The 18990-nt window shown below is 34.3% G+C and overlaps 2 protein-coding genes across 6 annotated transcripts in view; one reads left to right on the top strand and one right to left on the bottom strand.

Annotated features, from left to right (window-relative positions):
• The window catches only part of LOC139491985 (steroid 17-alpha-hydroxylase/17,20 lyase-like), a 136498-nt gene that overhangs the window by 104982 nt on the left and 12526 nt on the right, over positions 1-18990 (top strand). The gene's annotated exons all lie outside the window — the stretch shown is intronic.
• LOC139491989 (steroid 17-alpha-hydroxylase/17,20 lyase-like) lies at positions 245-18982 on the bottom strand. Of its 2 annotated transcripts, none has more exons than XM_071279998.1 (11): positions 18694-18982; positions 17003-17151; positions 16300-16377; positions 15203-15301; positions 14510-14603; positions 13374-13529; positions 12292-12503; positions 4750-4878; positions 4232-4336; positions 2331-2465; positions 245-1919 (listed from the first exon to the last, which is right to left on the bottom strand). In XM_071279998.1, the coding sequence occupies exons 2-11, from the start codon at positions 17148-17150 to the stop codon at positions 1567-1569; spliced, it is 1509 nt and encodes a 502-aa protein (XP_071136099.1). In that variant the 5' UTR covers position 17151; positions 18694-18982; the 3' UTR covers positions 245-1566. The 2 variants fall into 2 exon arrangements, with proteins under 2 accessions (XP_071136099.1, XP_071136100.1); XM_071279999.1 differs by lacking the exon at positions 18694-18982 and adding an exon at positions 17617-17842.

Below are 18990 nucleotides of genomic sequence, written 5' to 3'. Positions count from 1 at the left end.
AGGAGTTTACTACTGTTGCCTAAAAAGTTATTTCTATAGGCGATACTTTTTTTTAATAAAGTATTGATAGATAAAAAAATAATATTTTAAAGTGCAACTTGCTACATGTACATGAAATAAATGTACAATATATTACAATTTAAAAAAATATGCAGTCAATATATATGTATAGATACATGTATACCAACCAGCCTGTAGATGCTTATATGATGCACTGTCATTTATGTACGAAAAATATAATAAATACATTTCAAAATCATTTAATTCTCATTATATCTGACGCTTAATTCTTTTTATTACATAAAATGTAGTTTCAATATATCAGTTGTGTTTGATATTAAATGATAAAATAAAGATGAAAGTATCTTAATAATTATAATATAAAATCAATGATGCAAATATTTGATCAGGTACAGATACCATGGTATTGATCAGTAGATGAGGTAATTGCTTTCCAACTTTATACTTGTTTGGCCTTTAAAATAGTTTTGATATGAGCGTCACTGATGAGTCTTATGCAGACGAAACGCGTGTCTGGTGTATCAAATTATGAGTCTAGTACCTGTGATAACACCACTGGGTCGATACCACTGCTGGTGTTCGTTCGTTATGAGGGTATAACCAACCAAATAGTCAGCACTTCGATGTTGACACGAATTTCAACTATATGGTCATTTAAAAAAATTATGTTTGCAAATACTCATCATAGTTATCAGGACTAAATTTTTTATATACGCCCGACGCGCGTTTCGTCTACAAAAGACTTATCAGTGACGCTCTAATCCAAAAAAGTTAAAAAGGCCAAATAAAGTACGAAGTTGAAGAGCATTGAGGACCAAAATTCCTAAACGGGTTGCCAAATCCAGCTACGGTAATCTAACCCTGAGGTAAAAAAAGCCTTAGTATTTCAAAAATTCTAAATTCCGTAAACAGTTTATGTATCTATATAACCATATCAATGATAATTCATGTCAGCACAAAAAGTGCTGACTACTGGGCTGGTGATACCCTCGGTGAAATGAATCTCAACAGCAGTGGCATCGACCCAGTGGTTGTAAATAAACTCATCATATATATCAGGACTTAATTTTGTATATACGAATTATCCAAAATACTAAGGATATTCTTATCCAGGGCATAGATTTAAATATTTTAATCTGAGCGTCACTGATGTGTCTTTATGTAGACGAAACGCGCGTATGGCGTATCAAATCAAAAGCCTAGTACTTTGTAACTATCTTAGCAACACTTAAACAAAAACATATTTAAAGTATGAAATAAAACAAATCTAAATAGTTCAATTAAATTATTTTAAACTGGGAGGTATCCGGTCGTTTTTTTACCGTTCACCTTTTACATTATAATAAAATTCATAAACATAAATGAATTACAATTAATATATATCTTTATTTTTATTCCTTATAAATATATTTTTTATTGGGGCCGGATCGACTTTAAATATGGGGCGGATCGACGTGGGGCCGGATCGACATGAAAGCGTTGTCTATATTTTTTTCTAAAAGTATAGAAATTGTTCAGAAAAAAAACATTCAATGTCAAGAGAGTTTATAAAACATTTCTTTCTTTAAGAATGACTGTATACGGAGCAGGAATTGCAACGAAACCAGATCCAGCTAGTTCTATTTCAGGATTGGTTCCTTCAGGTAAGGTTATCTTGAACTTCTGCATAATTGTTGCAAAAATCAGATGAAGTTCTGGTTTAGCAACAGATTCCCCTAAACATCCACGTCTGCCTGCTGAAAATGGTAACCAGCTGTCTTGTTTCTTACCAAGTTTTCCATTTTCGTCCAGGAAGCGTGTCGGATCAAATTTATTCACGTCTTTCCATTGGTTAGGATCATTGTGAAGTGCCCAGTGATTAATCACAACCGTTGTATCCTTTGGAACATCATACCCGCCTGGAAAAAAAACATTAAATAATAGTAATATGCGGAGCAGTTCAAAGAGGTGAAATTTTACTTTGAATACATTTCTATGCAAACGTCTCACTTTTATGTTGTCAGAACATCGTAACCACCTGTAAAAGACAACGTAATACAATTTCCGCGGAACACTTTGTCTTGCCTGCAATTGTCGCTATCACTGCCAAACTTACCAGTAAAATAAATGCGCGTAAACGTAGTCTTTTTGTACGGGCAAATATAGTTAAAATTTATGCAAATGTAAAAGTAATGCCAATCAAATTGGTAAAAGACTACCTCAACCATTGTAAAAGTCTGCTTCAATCATAATTTAAAAAAAGAGGAATGTTCAAATTGGTAAAAGACTGCCTACAACATTGTAAAAGTCTGATTAATTCAAATACTCACCAACTCGTGTGTCACAAAGTGTACTATGGGGAATACCTAATGGAACAGCTGTACCAAGTCTCATGACTTCATGTAATGTAGCTTCTGTATAGCTGAGATTTTCTCTGTCTTTAACAGTTGGTAGTCTGTCTTTTCCTATTAAAAATTTGATAGCTTTTTATTTGGGTATACAAAGCAGACTACAAACTTTTTGTGTCAATAACTGTATTTTTCAGGGAGCTACATCAGAAACGGAATTAAAAAAAAGTCTTTCCATAAGTCAATATATTAAAAGAAATCATTGGAAGTTGATATCTTATAGTTCTTTTCTATATGTGTTACATTGTCGTTTTTTTTTTTTTTTGTACTTTAGTGTTTCTGTTGTTTTCCTCTTTTAGTTGATGTGTTTTACTCGGTTTAAGTTTGTTATCCGGTTTTTTTTTCTCGATCGATGTATGACTTACGAAAAGTGGTATACTACTGTTGTCTTTTTCATTATGTCAGTAAATACAATTTCTTGGACTATATTCGTCATTTAAAAGGTTAATTTCATGCCTTTTGTGTGTTTGGTATATGATTTAGTTTCAATGTAAAAGATATGAAATTTTGTCAATATAATGGCATTTTGTGCGACTGACATACAAGTCAGAGGTTTAATCCCCATTTTCTACAAATCAAAACTTGTTATAATTTAGGAATGTCACATTTGTTTTCTTTTCGATTATGAATTTTCCGTTTAAATTTTCCTTGGAGTTAGGTTTTTTGGATAAGGAAGCATTCATTAACAAGATGATGGGATGAGGCATGTTAAAATGTCAGAATATTTTATCATACTTTCAAAATAACCTGTTGGAAAATTTGATATATGATTTTACTACCAAAAGAAGTTTTATTTATACAAAAACATGCGTATAAAGTATGAATGAAAATGTTATTATGTGACAGAAGTAAAAATGTTCAGATATATCGAACACTTTAAATACAAATCTTGTTCATTCAAAGAATGACTGTAATATTTGTTCTGTCTATGGAGATATAAAATAAAAAATGTGGTGCACACTTTTAAATACCACTCTACGTTGCACAACATTTTTAAGGTTATTTAAAAAAGCCAGAATTTTATTTTACTGTCACTCCTTATAATATCATTCTCTATTCCTTTTAAAGTAGTAAATCGTACAAAAACGTTGATGAAGTCACGGTAATATGACAAAATTGTATATATTAGCTGATAGACAAGAACAATCCGCCAATCAAATGATGTGTTACATGCAAAATCAAATTATCAAAAAAACAAATTAAAGCTTTCAAAATTCTCATCAAATCTACTAGGTTTATAATTTTGTTCGCCAGACACATTTTTGGTTTACAAAAATATCAAAAGCGATGCCCAAATTAAAAAAGAGGAAAGTCCAAATAGAGTACGAAGTTGAAGCTTGTTGAGGGTCAATTTTTGTTATTACTCGATTTATTTCACTGGACTAGGCGGAGTTTAACCGGTTCATTTATACTTTAGTTTTCTATGTTGTGTCATGTGTTCTATTGTTTGTCTGTGTGTCTTCTTTCAATTTTAGCCAGGCGTTGTCAGTTTATTTTCGATTGATGAGTTTGACTGTCCCTTCAATATCTTTCGTTCCTCTTTTATAATAAACAAGTCCATCTATAGAAAGGTGCTTTATGATAAACTCATAAATGAGGTGTCCGGTCATTCTTTTGTAAATTCCTTTGATGACACTGATAGGTGATTAGAAATCAATAATAATTATAACGGTAATTATCCTTATCACACATATTTTTAGACAGATTGTCCGTATGCAAATTAAAACGTAAGCTCCGCCAGATCAGTTGAAATAACATTGGTAATAACAGTTTATTTAAAGACATGGCAAGAAAACGACACAAGCAAACTTAAAAGTACTCACCAACAACTCTGTCTATTTCTTCCTGAACTTTACTCTGGATATCTGGTAACCCAGCCATGTAACGTACCGCAAAACGTATTGTTACTGTCGATGTTTCGATACCAGCTATAAAAATGTACATTTACAATAGATTATTTACAAATGATTAAAACAAAATTATGTAGACAAACAAGGTAAATTAATTGAGCATTTTGCGAGCTTATAGTAATTGTAGGTTGCACTTGTGTTAAAATAGACAATGCAATTTCACATTAAATCACCTTTAATGGCTGAAACTGTGCCATTTGATTTGTACTTTGAAGTTTCGTAAAAATATATATCTTGGAATGTAAAGTTCACATTCCCTTCTTTTTGTTAAAAATCAAAATATAGAACTGTGTGGCATTTCTTCAACATTCATATGCCTCCTATAACATGTTTAACCTCTAATAGTAACACCATATTTATAAAAGAAAAAAACGCATTCAAATTTCTATTTCTCTAAGATTATAACACAACTTTTATTCATTTCAACTCACCAGTAAAAATATCTTTTAAAGTTTGTCTAAGATGTGTGTCAGATAGCTTGGATAATATTTCCTCGTTCTCTTCTTGTTCTGCTTCTTTTCTTGCCAATATCAAGGAATCAGTAAAATCTCTGATATTGTCTGAAATCAGTAATGAGATCATTTCTTTTTAAGTTAAGTTTTAAAAAAAATACTCAAAACAACAAATGTGACAACCAGTGTTTACCAATCTATTGGAAGGAAAATTACATGTTTTTATCCATTAACAACATTCTCAACTCAATATGTTTTAGCTATTTTCTAGAACTATATTTAAAGTACACTCAGTATTATAAATAAAGATCAACAAGAAAATAATACAACAAGAATGTGTTCTAAGTACACGGATGCCCCACTCGCACTATCATTTTTCATGTACAATGGACCGTGAAATTGGGTAAAAAATGTAATTTGGCATTAAAATTAGAAAGATCATACCGTATAGGGAACATATATATTCAAGTTGTTTGGTCTTCAACTTCATCAAAAACTACCTTGACCAAAAACTTTAACCTGAAACTCCCACTTTCATTTTCTATGTTCAGTGGATTGTGAAATTGGGGTCCAAACTCAAATTTGGCTTTAAAATTAGAAAGATCATATCATAAACAACAAGTGTACTAAGTTTCAAGTTGATTGGACTTCAGCTTCATCAAAAACTACCTTGACCAAAAACTTTAACCTGAAACTGCCACTTTCATTTTCTATGTTCAGTGGCCCGTGAAATTGGGTAAAAAATGTAATTTGGCAATAAAATTAGAAAGATCATACCGTATAGGGAACATGTGTACTAAGTTTCAAGTTGTTTGGTCTTCAACTTCATAAAAAACTACCTTGACCAAAAACTTTAACCTGAAACTCCCACTTTCATTTTCTATGTTCAGTGGACTGTGCAATTGGGATCAAAACTCTAATTTGACTTTAAAATTAGAAAGATCATATCATAAGCAACACGTGTACTAAGTTTCAAGTTGATTGGACTTCAGCTTCATCACAAACTACCTTGACCAAAACTTTAACCTGAAGTTGGGCGAACGGACGCACAGACGAACGAACGAACGAACGGACGGACGGACGAACAAACGAACGAACGAACGAACGGAGGCACAGACCAGAAAACATTATGCCCCTCTACTCTCGTAGGTGGGGCATAAAAACAAAAACAGGTTAAACATATGAAGGATAAACAAAGATTTTAACCCAACATTAGTGTCCATACAAGAAATCAAACTCTACAACATCTTAATAAGTAGAATAAAAAAGGCACATACAATTTGAAAATAAAATTGATTAAGTAGTTTTTCATGTAGAAATTGTAGATAAAAGTGATGACACTGCATCAGAACCTGTGTTTTCCCTAAGTGTATGTGTTTTTCTGTGAAGTGTTTTTGTACATAAGTTTGTTATATGACTTTTGATTTGATTTTGGATTTTGCCACATGATTAAGGACTTAATGTCTGCTTTTAATTTCTTTGGAGTTTTGTATTTTTATTATTTTACTTTTTGTTCTTTCTTTGATCTTGGTGTTTCATTTTTCATTAGACCTTATTACTATGTACTTTTTAACATGTTGAAGGAGGTAGACATTAGTTCAGAGAGATAACTCTTTAAATCAGTTATGTGTTTGTAAAAGTCAAGTTTCGCCAATGAATTTTAAGCATTTACCTGAAACAGATTGGAAATAATCTATGTATCCAAGAAGCTTAGAACATATTTATGAAAATGGCTGACACAAACGTACTGATGATTTTAAGAGTTATTTCCCTTAACCTAGGTCTACCTCCTTAAGGTGTATTGATTTTTGTGAATTCCATTGGTGGTATACTGTTATAAAAGTAAAACACATCAATACGGTTATGTGCAAGGAACCAGTGTAAAAGAGGGACGAAAGATACCAAAGGGAAGTCTTGTTGGCTGACCACGCATATAGATTAGCAGCTGTGTCCAGTAAACACATCAATACAGTTATGTGAAAGGAACCAGTGTAAAAGAGGGGAGTCTTGTTGGCTGACCACGCATATAGATTAGCAGCTGTGTCCATTAAACACATCAATACAGTTATGTGAAAGGAACCAGTGTAAAATTGGGGAGTCTAGTTGGCTGAGCACGCATATAGATTAGCAGCTGTGTCCAGTAAACACATCAATACGGTTATGTGAAAGGAACCAGTGTAAAAGTAGGGAGTCTAGTTGGCTGAGCACGCATATAGATTAGCAGCTGTGTCCAGTAAACACATCAATACAGTTATGTGAAAGGAACCAGTGTAAAAGTAGGGAGTCTTGTTGACTGAGCACGCATATAGATTAGCAGCTGTGTCCATTAAACACATCAATACAGTTATGTGAAAGGAACCAGTGTAAAAGAGGGGAGTCTTGTTGGCTGATCACGCATATAGATTAGCAGCTGTGTCCAGTAAACACATCAATACAGTTATGTGAAAGGAACCAGTGTAAAAGAGGGGAGTCTTGTTGGCTCACCACGAATATAGATTAGCAGCTGTGTCCATTAAACACATCAATACAGTTATGTGAAAGGAACCAGTGTAAAAGTGGGGAGTCTAGTTGGCTGAGCACGCATATAGATTAGCAGCTGTGTCCAGTAAACACATCAATACAGTTATGTGATAGGAACCAGTGTAAAAGTGGGGAGTCTAGTTGGCTGAGCACGCATATAGATTAGCAGCTGTGTCCAGTAAACACATCAATACAGTTATGTGAAAGGAACCAGTGTAAAAGTGGGGAGTCTTGTTGGCTGAGCACGCATATAGATTAGCAGCTGTGTCCAGTAAACACATCAATACAGTTATGTGAAAGGAACCAGTGTAAAAGTGGGGAGTCTTGTTGGCTGAGCACGCATATAGATTAGCAGCTGTGTCCAGTAAACACATCAATACAGTTATGTGAAAGGAACCAGTGTAAAAGTAGGGAGTCTTGTTGGCTGACCACGCATATAGATTAGCAGCTGTGTCCAGTAAACACATCAATACAGTTATGTGAAAGGAACCAGTGTAAAAGTAGGGAGTCTAGTTGGCTGAGCACGCATATATATTAGCAGATGTGTCCAGTAAACACATCAATACAGTCATGTGAAAGGAACCAGTGTAAAAGTAAGGGGGTCTAGTTGGCTGAGCACGCATATAGATTAGCAGCTGTGTCCAGTAAACACATCAATACGGTGATGTGAAAGGAACCAGTGTACAAGTAGGGAGTCTAGTTGGCTTACAACGCATATAGATTAGCAGCTGTGTCCATTAAACACATCAATACAGTTATGTGAAAGGAACCAGTGTAAAAGTGGGGAGTCTAGTTGGCTGAGCACGCATATAAATTAGCAGCTGTGTCCAGTAAACACATCAATACGGTGATGTGAAAGGAACCAGTGTACAAGTAGGGAGTCTAGTTGGCTTACAACGCATATAGATTAGCAGCTGTGTCCAGTAAACACATCAATACAGTTATGTGAAAGGAACCAGTGTAAAAGTGGGGAGTCTTGTTGGCTGAGCACGCATATAGATTAGCAGCTGTGTCCAGTAAACACATCAATACAGTTGTGTGAAAGGAACCAGTGTAAAAGTGGGGAGTCTAGTTGGCTGACCACGCATATAGATTAGCAGCTGTGTCCAGTAAACACATCAATACGGTTATGTGCAAGGAACCAGTGTAAAAGTAGGGAGTCTTGTTGGCTGAGCACGCATATAGATTAGCAGCTGTGTCCAGTAAACACATCAATACAGTTATGTGAAAGGAACCAGTGTAAAAGTAGGGAGTCTCGTTGGCTGACCACGCATATAGATTAGCAGCTGTGTCCAGTAAACACATCAATACGGTTTTGTGCAAGGAACCAGTGTAAAAGTAGGGAGTCTAGTTGGCTGAGCACGCATATAGATTAGCAGCTGTGTAGAGTAAACACATCAATACAGTTATGTGAAAGGAACCAGTGTAAAAGTACGGAGTCTTGTTGGCTGAGCACGCATATAGATTAGCAGCTGTGTCCAGTAAACACATCAATACAGTTAGGTGAAAGGAACCAGTGTAAAAGTGGGGGGTCTAGTTGGCTGAGCACGCATATAGATTAGCAGCTGTGTCCAGTAAACACATCAATACGGTTATGTGAAAGGAACCAGTGTAAAAATAGGGAGTCTCGTTGGCTGACCACACATATAGATTAGCAGCTGTGTCCAGTAAACACATGAATACGGTTATGTGCAGGAACCAGTGTAAAAGTAGGGAGTCTAGTTGGCTCAACACGCATATAGATTAGCAGCTGTGTCCAGTAAACACATCAATACGGTTATGTGAAAGGAACCAGAGTAAAAGTGGGGAGTCTAGTTGGCTGAGCACGCATATAGATTAGCAGCTGTGTCCATTAAACACATCAATACGGTTATGTGCAAGGAACCAGTGTAAAAGTAGGGAGTCTAGTTGGCTGACCACGCATATAGATTAGCAGCTGTGTCCAGTAAACACATCAATACAGTTTTGTGCAAGGAACCAGTGTAAAAGTAACGAGTCTAGTTGGCTCAGCACGCATATAGATTAGCAGCTGTGTCCAGTAAACACATCAATACAGTTGTGTGAAAGGAACCAGTGTAAAAGTAGGGAGTCTAGTTGGCTGAGCACGCATATAGATTAGCAGCTGTGTCCAGTAAACACATCAACTCAGTTGTGTGAAAGGAACCATTGTAAAAGTGGGGAGTCTTGTTGGCTGACCACGCATATAGATTAGCAGCTGTGTCCAGTAAACACATCAATACAGTTGTGTGAAAGGAACCAGTGTAAAAGTAGGGAGTCTAGTTGGCTGAGCACGCATATAGATTAGCAGCTGTGTCCAGTAAACACATCAATACAGTTGTGTGAAAGGAACCAGTGTAAAAATAGGGAGTCTAGTTGGCTGAGCACGCATATAGATTAGCAGCTGTGTCCAGTAAACACATCAATACAGTTGTGTGAAAGGAACCAGTGTAAAAGTAGGGAGTCTAGTTGGCTGAGCACGCATATAGATTAGCAGCTGTGTCCAGTAAACACATCAATACAGTTATGTGAAAGGAACCAGTGTAAAAGTGGGGAGTCTAGATGGCTGACCACGCATATAGATAAGCAGCTGTGTCCAGTAAACACATCAATACGGTTATGTGAAAGGAACCAGTGTAAAAGTAGGGAGTCTAGTTGGCTGAGCACGCATATAGATTAGCAGCTGTGTCCAGTAAACACATCAATACAGTTGTGTGAAAGGAACCAGTGTAAAAGTAAGGGGGTCTAGTTGGCTGAGCGCGCATATAGATTAGCAGCTGTGTCCAGAAAACACATCAATACGGTTATGTGAAAGGAACCAGTGTAAAAGTAGGGAGTCTATTTGGCTGAGCACGCATATAGATTAGCAGCTGTGTCCAGTAAACACATCAATACGGTTATGTGAAAGGAACCAGTGTAAAAGTAGGGAGTCTAGTTGGCTGACCACGCATATAGATTAGCAGCTGTGTCCAGTAAACACATCAATACGGTTATGTGAAAGGAACCAGTGTAAAAGTGGGGAGTCTAGTTGGCTTACCACGCATATAGATTAGCAGCTGTGTCCAGTAAACACATCAATACGGTTATGTGTAAGGAACCAGAGTAAAAGTAGGGAGTCCAGTTGGCTTACCACGCATACAGATTAGCAGCTGTGTCCAGTAAACACATCAATACGGTTATGTGAAAGGAACCAGTGTACAAGTAGGGAGTCTAGTTGGCTGAGCACGCATATAGATTAGCAGCTGTGTCCAGTAAACACATCAATACGGTTATGTGAAAAGAACCAGTGTAAAAGTGGGGAGTCTAGTTGGCTTACCACGCATATAGATTAGCAGCTGTGTCCAGTAAACACATCAATACGGTTATGTGAAAAGAACCAGTGTAAAAGTAGGGAGTCTAGTTGGCTTACCACGCATATAGATTAGCAGCTGTGTCCAGTAAACACATCAATACGGTTATGTGCAAGGAACCAGTGTAAAAGTAGGGAGTCTAGTTGGCTGAGCACGCATATAGATTAGCAGCTGTGTAGAGTAAACACATCAATACAGTTATGTGAAAGGAACCAGTGTAAAAGTACGGAGTCTAGTTGGCTGAGCACGCATATAGATTAGCAGCTGTGTCCAGTAAACACATCAATACGGTTATGTGAAAGGAACCAGTGTAAAAGTAGGTAGTCTAGTTGGCTGAGCACACATATAGATTAGCAGCTGTGTCCAGTAAACACATCAATACGGTTATGTGAAAGGAACCAGTGTAAAAGTGGGGAGTCTAGTTGGCTGAGCACGCATATAGATTAGCAGCTGTGTCCAGTAAACACATCAATACAGTTATGTGAAAGGAACCAGTGTAAAAGTGGGGAGTCTAGTTGGCTGACCACGCATATAGATTAGCAGCTGTGTCCAGTAAACACATCAATACGGTTATGTGAAAGGAACCAGTGTAAAAGTAGGGAGTCTTGTTGGCTGAGCACGCATAAAGATTAGCAGCTGTGTCCAGTAAACACATCAATACGGTTATGTGAAAGGAACCAGTGTAAAAGTAGGGAGTCTAGTTGGCTGACCACGCATATAGATTAGCAGCTGTGTCCAGTAAACACATCAATACGGTTATGTGAAAGGAACCAGTGTAAAAGTAGGGAGTCTAGTTGGCTGACCACGCATATAGATTTGCAGCTGTGTCCAGTCAGAATTAGAAAATAAACGTAATGTCTCATGTTAGTTGAGTGCCTGTCTCTCTTGAAGTAAAATATCGTAACTCATCCTTCAACCCTTTGGTGGGTCCATAGATTGCATGTTGCAATACTTTACAATAACAATAATCATCTGGTTTGTCCTTTAAAACCCCGGATATGAGACAAAAGAATCACGTGGAGAAAATTTGAGGACAAGCTGTCAACAGATGTCGCTCAGCTCAAATCTTCAGCCCTTAAATCCAGTCGTCGCATCTAGCGGAACAAACACTAATTATCTATTGTTATTTTAATTTGCTATTACTCTCAACATAAATGAAATTATTGCCACTGAGCAAAAATCAGTAAATCAAAAAATAAAACAAATGCTAATATGTATATAATACAAGTGAGAGGTTAAGCTAGCTATAAAACCAGGTTTTAGTCAACCATTTTCTACATACAAAATTGGTTGTACTAAGTCAGGAATAAGACAGTTGGTATCCATTAATTTGGTGGAGTTAAGCTTTTCATTTTTGCCATTCAATTAAGGACTGTTCATTTTGAATTTTCCTCTTCGTTCGATATTTTTGTGATGACACAAGTTTCTACAATAAAGTGCACAGGTAAAGATTTAAAATTAACTTTTTAATAATGTGAAATTGAGTTCAAGTGATTTCATCGTCAAGACTGAATTTGTGAAAATATAATATAGTAATTCTTTATTGCCCTCTTAATTGGTATCGTTTTCTCCCTTTATAGCTAAGTTATATATCATCAAAATCACAGTTGCAAGTATTAATTGTTGTATAAACACATCAAACCTGTTGACATACCTAAATCAAACGTTTCTTCATGTTCTTCGAATTTTCTTTTGATGATAGAGATGAGCTCATTATTCATGTTGTTGATTGTTCTGTACTTATTAGTTGTCCATATTTTAAACATGATAGGGAACATATCTTCAACAAAACCATTTCCTGTCATTTCATTCATTTTCTTGCTAAGTTTCATAAACTTCATAAAATCTGGATCATCTACTTCAACACTGAAAAAAGTCAATAGATAAATAACAATTACAGCCTTAGCTAGATGAAATTGGGATAGATGTTGTTTTAGACTTTCATTTATATTTTAGAAAAAAAAATCCGCTTCCTGCATACCAACAAAAAAACTCTGAATCATTTAATTCAACACTGAAAAACGTTGATAAGGTAAACATAAGGTTAACAACGTTTACAAGTATATGAATTCGGATAAATATTTCTTTTTAAACTTCATTTATACGTGTAACAATAATTAGCTACCAACATACCAACAAAGTAACTATTCATTATCACTGAACTAGTGCACATTTTTATATATGGGCCATCTGAAGCATGACTCAGATTTTCTCGCTGTATAGAAGACCCATTTGTCGACTTCGGTTGTTTTCCGCTCTTTGGTCGGGTTGTTGTCTCTTTGCCACTTGCAGCATCTCCATTTTCATTTCAAGGGATATAATGTGCTCGAATCGTATGCTGTTCAATCTTTCCTAATTTACAAAATCAATGCTAAATCTAACAAATTGAACTTTGAGTTTTTAATGGTCTTCAAATTCGTACTTTATATTTTGAACCTTTTTAATTCGAGCGTCACTGAGTCTGATGAGTCTTGCGTACAAAATTGTACGCCCGGTATCTATGATGACTTATCAAAAAAAAATTGCCACAGGCTTGTTTATCATTAAATTGAAACTGAGTATCACGAGTTGCAATTCTCAATTTTTATGAAAACTATAAACCTCTGCAAAAAAGGTAATCTATTGAATTCAAATGTTTTACAGTCTGGAGCTTTTTTTTATTGAACTGCGCACGTTGGCATTCTAAAATGACAAAATAAACATGTTCTTAGTACTGTATATAAATTTACTGGTTACCTTTTGCCGAAACACACACCATTAAGAATATTGAACACCATTAAATCTATGTAATTTTCTGGGTTAAATGCTCCATTTTCTTTTGCCATTAAAGGTAAACATAATTTCATTGAAGCATGTAAAATTTCCTCTAAACGGTTTCCTGCCATATACTGCCTACAAAATAATAAGTGTTTATTTTTCTTATTATAACTGTTGTCTACTTTGTGCAATAACCGGAATCAATGATTGTAATGTGTTGTCTGTCTTAAACGCTGCCATTATCTTGATAACCATCAAAGAGATCAGGTGCATAACGGAAACCAATCTAAATGAGAGAGAACGACAAAAATCGACACTACTAGTATACAACTTTTTAGGCCATAATCACTAATTGGTTGATAGAAAGGTTATATTCATATAGCAACCCAATAGCAATATGCGTCCGATGTTTTAGATATTCAGATATAATTTGGGGGGTTTCCATGCATAATCTTTACAAAATCTGGCAATGTGAAAAAAGCACAGTGACCCATACTTTTTGATAATTGTTTAAAAAAAGAAGCATGACATAAACTTCATTTTGACAAATTTTCAAAATAACCTATGGATTTAAATTAAGAAGCCCCCCCCCCTTTCACCACCTACCTTAACTTTCTAGATGCAGATATGAAGATCAAATGGAATTACCAGTAACAATACTACCAGATTGGAATGATATTCTTAGTGCCTGAACACTGAAGGCTGAGGATTGCTTTAATTTTGCAGAAGAAAGTAATGTTAAACATTGCAGTGTAAAGAAATATGTGAATTGTCAAATGAAGATAACTCAAATCAAGAAGATTACTTTAACAATGAAACATTGATATTTTAGAACGGATATTAGATTTCTGCACCTTGAACAAGTTATGTAATTTACTTGACAATATAACATTATTTTGTTACTTGAATATCTGACCAAATATTCCGATTTTAAATGTTCTGGAAATGTTCATGGATAGGATGTTGAGAATGTTATGATTAGTGCACTATATTTAGCGTATCTCAAAAGTAGTGATAAACCTCGGAAGAATAGTTATCAAGTCAGTACCATAGGATTTTGATTGCATTTAATACAAAAAAAACTATTTACAAGATTCAAATAATCAAATTCCTACCTTAATGCCTTTACAGCAATTTTTCTGTGCAGTTTCCATGTTGGTGTATATTTAGCAAAAACTATATCTTTACTTCCCTCCGTTAACATGTGATCTGAAAGCGAAATTTCTCACAGATAAAAGATATAATACTTTTACCATGATTTAAACTGATATACATTTAAAACGAGTACATGAACTGCACTTTTTTTTAATTGGCATTAGGTTTTATCATGTACGAAAATTATTTGCACAAATTTTATAAAAACCTATAATCAATGAAATTTTCAAAATAAATAGAATAAATGTCTCATGTTTCTACCTCTATTATCTCTTAAAGCAGCACACGAAGGTATGTTTCTATTACAGATTTGAATTGCTACATATGTCAAATGCAAATGTTCGTAAAATATTTATCATGATATCACAACTGTATCGCAGTATGCCCTTATCGTCCGGCTGATTGCTGAAAAAAATTGTGGGTTTGATGATAAAAGCACAAAATTTGGCATGGTAGTAGTTATTGGTATTTCAAAACATATAAGCTATAAACCCACCTTGCATTTTCAATATGGCGGCTTTTTCCAAAATGGTGGCCATAAAATACCAAAATCTGCATATATAACTTATATAAGGTCCGATTCTGGGGCAAAATTATGTATGACAGTATCTGGTCTATGTATCTATGTATGACAATATCTAGTCTACACATACCTGAATGATAGAATGGTCTGTCAGCAAAATCAGCTTTGCTTTTGACCAATGCTTCTGTGACGCTTTTGATATCGCTTAAAACAACCATATGATCAGATCCTGTAAAAATAGATTTCTGTACATAGTTGTCATTTTTTTCTTACCCAATAGAAAAATAAGGGTGTTATATGTGATAATATTTAACAGGAATAAACATTTGAGTTATCATTAAAGACGTCCTGCACAATTCTACGATGTATCCTTTGTATCTTTTGTTTTTTATTTGGGAATATATTTCCAACTTGATTCAAGTTTTTTGTATGTTTATCTGATATTTTGTGTTTGTAGTGTTATGTTCGCCTACTTTTTCAATATAAATTTTTTCATTTTGGAAATTAGAAAATATATTTTTTTTTGCAAAATTTGATGAATCCTTTTATCTTAAATTGGCATATTCTTTTCTTTTCCTATTTAGAGACATTGAAAACACATTGGTGGCCTTGTGTTGTTTTCTGCTCTATGATCGGGTTGTTTTCTCTTTGACAAATTCTCCATTTCCATTTACCATTTTACAATTTGTCATTATTCTTCATTACTCTGATGTTCTAAATCCTATCAGATTTTCAAACTATACTGATTCGAAACATCGATCTTTATCATGTTTGTGTTATTCAATTCTTAAAGAAAACCTGAAATAAAGTATACAGGGATACATATATATAAACATTTCAAATTATATCTATAAACACAGTGTCACCATTTTCTCCTTAACTGACACTATTTTAACCTAGGTATTTCAAGCTCTTAGTTTTCCTACAGCAAATTGCATTGAGTGTGTAGTTAAAAAGGTGATATCATTGGATAGCTTCCTTGCTAGCTAAACCGTGGAGTCATTATTAGGTTATTTATAATATTCTCTTATAAGAGTATGGACTAGTCCAACAGATAACCAATCTGTCGGTTGTCTGTAGGACAAGACTCCTCAGAAAGAAGGGTAGTATACCTAACCTAATAATGACTTCACGATTCATTTGCAAGCCAGCTTACCAAAGATATAACCTTTACCTACACACTCGATGCATTTTGCTGTTATATCTCTCAAACTGTGTTTTACTAACCTGCACTAACAGTAAACACTGGTCCATACTTTTTCGCATATTTTACAAATATTTCATGTAGAAATTTGGCTTGGATAACTAGAATTGAAGAAAACTACACATTAATCTTTTATTTGTACAAACAAGTATACCAAAATATTTAATACCTAGACAAAACGATCAAATACTTGGGTATAATACACAAATACTTAGGCAGAAAACACAAATACTTATACAGAAAATAAATTCAATCTAATCACAAAAGTTATGGAAAGGGAACAAAATAAGAACCGTGTTCTTCTGATATGCTGCAAACCGGTTGACAAGCAGGTAAAACGTTAACTTTAATCTGAGTAGAAATATAGGCTGATTATAATAGCATTTCTTTACAAATGAGAAAATAGTTTTTAGGTTATGATCTATGAATTTCAATCGGTCTCAGGTAAGAGGAAACCTATAATTTTAAGGCTTAAAGACAGCAAGTCACTCAACATAGCTGTTTATTATATTTAGCAAACATATTACATTCATATCTTCAATCAGAGGCCATCAAGATGATATTACATTCATAACTTCCAATCAGAGGCCAGCAAGATGATATTACCTTCATATCTGCCAATCAGAGGCCAAATAAATCGTATTACCTTCATAACTTCCAATCAGAGGCCATAAAAATGATATTACCTTCGTAACTTCCAATCAGAGGCCATAAAAATGTTATTACCTTCATAACTTCCAATCAGAGGCCAGCAAATTGGTCCTGGAGGCAGATTATATTTCCATCTTTGTCTGAGTTTGTATACAACAAGTACAACTACTAAACCAATTAGAACTGCCTGGATATTCATCGTTGATATAACTGAACTCAACATTCTGTCATTACAGGTATATGAAAATACAATTAAAGGTATAAAAAGTTTAAAAATTTAAGGCTAATTGTACGATTCTTACTTATAAGCAACTACATGTTTTTTTGAGAATTTTGATTGTAGTTCTGAGCAGGGTAAAAATTTAACCTGTTCTTTATTTGAAACAAAAATACATTCTGCAAAATTAAAATAAATTGCCAATTTAACAAAGAATAATAGGGAAAAACTCCTGAATTACAAGTATGCGTTAAATCTGTCTACCATGTGATATTGAAACTTTCATTATCAGTTGACGGTCGTAAACCTGTCTAGCATATATATGTTTATCTGGTCCAAAGAGGTAGATATATGCATGTACTAGTTCCTATGTCAATTATAGGCAACCATTTATTAAATAACCTAATATCTAAAATACATCCTTGTTCTAGGTAATACATATAATAGTTATTAAAAAATAATTTCCATTTACCTTTTCTTGTTCGCAGCTCGATAATATATATTTTAACTTTAGGAAAGAATCCCAGCTGTAGATCGATAATACACCCAAGCGTTCCGGCAAAAGCACAATATGTTTGTAGATATTATTTGTTCATACGTTTAATTTTATAATAAACTCATCAAATCTTCCGTTATTTATATACAATTGTGTCAGTCCATTGTGCAGTGTTCAGTACATGTGTAGGCTGTGTAAATATTTGTCATTAAGTGCAACTGTATGTATATGACTAGAACTGGACTAACCGGGGTTACGAATTAGAACGGTTTAACTGATCTTATTTATAACATGTACGATACGAGATTTGTTTTTAAATATTCATTCACTGTTTGAGTACATACATACTAAAAATATCTCGTCTCATATCAGTGCTTTTAACATGTTTAATGTCCTTTTTAATCATAATCATTATACTTATGTATCTGTGTGCAATCTGACGAAAGCTCTTTATGCCTTTAATGAATCTTTAATTGGAAATAAAATATTTTTATTTTTCATTGTTTTTATTCATGCAATTTTTAAACGAAGTAGACGAGTTGGTTTCAAATCGTACAAAATAATAATAAAGTGGAGAATTTTCTTTATTGAGAATTTTCAATGCCGCATCTAGTACTGTAAGGAAGGAATCGATCATTTATCAATCTCAGGTCCTTAAGGCTCGCGGGTATAAGATTTTCAGAAAAAAAAATAAACATTTATTAAATGAACAAATTCTGCAAAATTAAAATAAATTGCCAATTTAACAAAGACTGAAAGGGAAAAACTGCTGAAGGTAAGTATGAATTAAATCTGTCTTCCATGTGATATATGGTAACTATCTTTATCAGTTGACGTTGCGGTCGTAAACCTGTCTAGCATACAACGTTTATCTGGTCCAAAAAAGTGAGTATGCCATTTTACCTTTAAAGAGGTAGATATGCATGTAATATTTGCCACTGGGATTAATCATGTTAATTATAGGCAACCATTTATAAATTAACCTTATATTTAAAATACATCCTTGTTCTAGGTAATACATATAATAGTTATTAAAAAATAATTTCCATTTACCTTTTCTGGCTCGCAGCTCGATAATATATTTTTAACTTCAGGAAGGAATCCTTGCTGTAGATCGATAATACACCCAAGCGTTCCGGCAAACACACAGTCTGTATGTAGATATTATTTGTTTATACGTTTAATTTTATAATAAACTAATCAAATCTTCCGTTATTTAATATATATAATTTGCAGTACATTGTGCAGTATACAATAAATGTGTAGTCTGTGTAAATATTTGTCATCAACTGTATGCATATGACTAGAACTGGACTAACCGGGGTTACGAATTAGAACGGTTTAACTGAT

Source organism: Mytilus edulis, chromosome 10, assembly GCF_963676685.1.
Source record: "Mytilus edulis chromosome 10, xbMytEdul2.2, whole genome shotgun sequence".
NCBI classification, from domain to species: Eukaryota; Metazoa; Mollusca; class Bivalvia; order Mytilida; family Mytilidae; genus Mytilus; species Mytilus edulis.
Note: the sequence above shows the minus strand (reverse complement) of the source record. Positions and strands in the feature narration are given on the sequence as shown.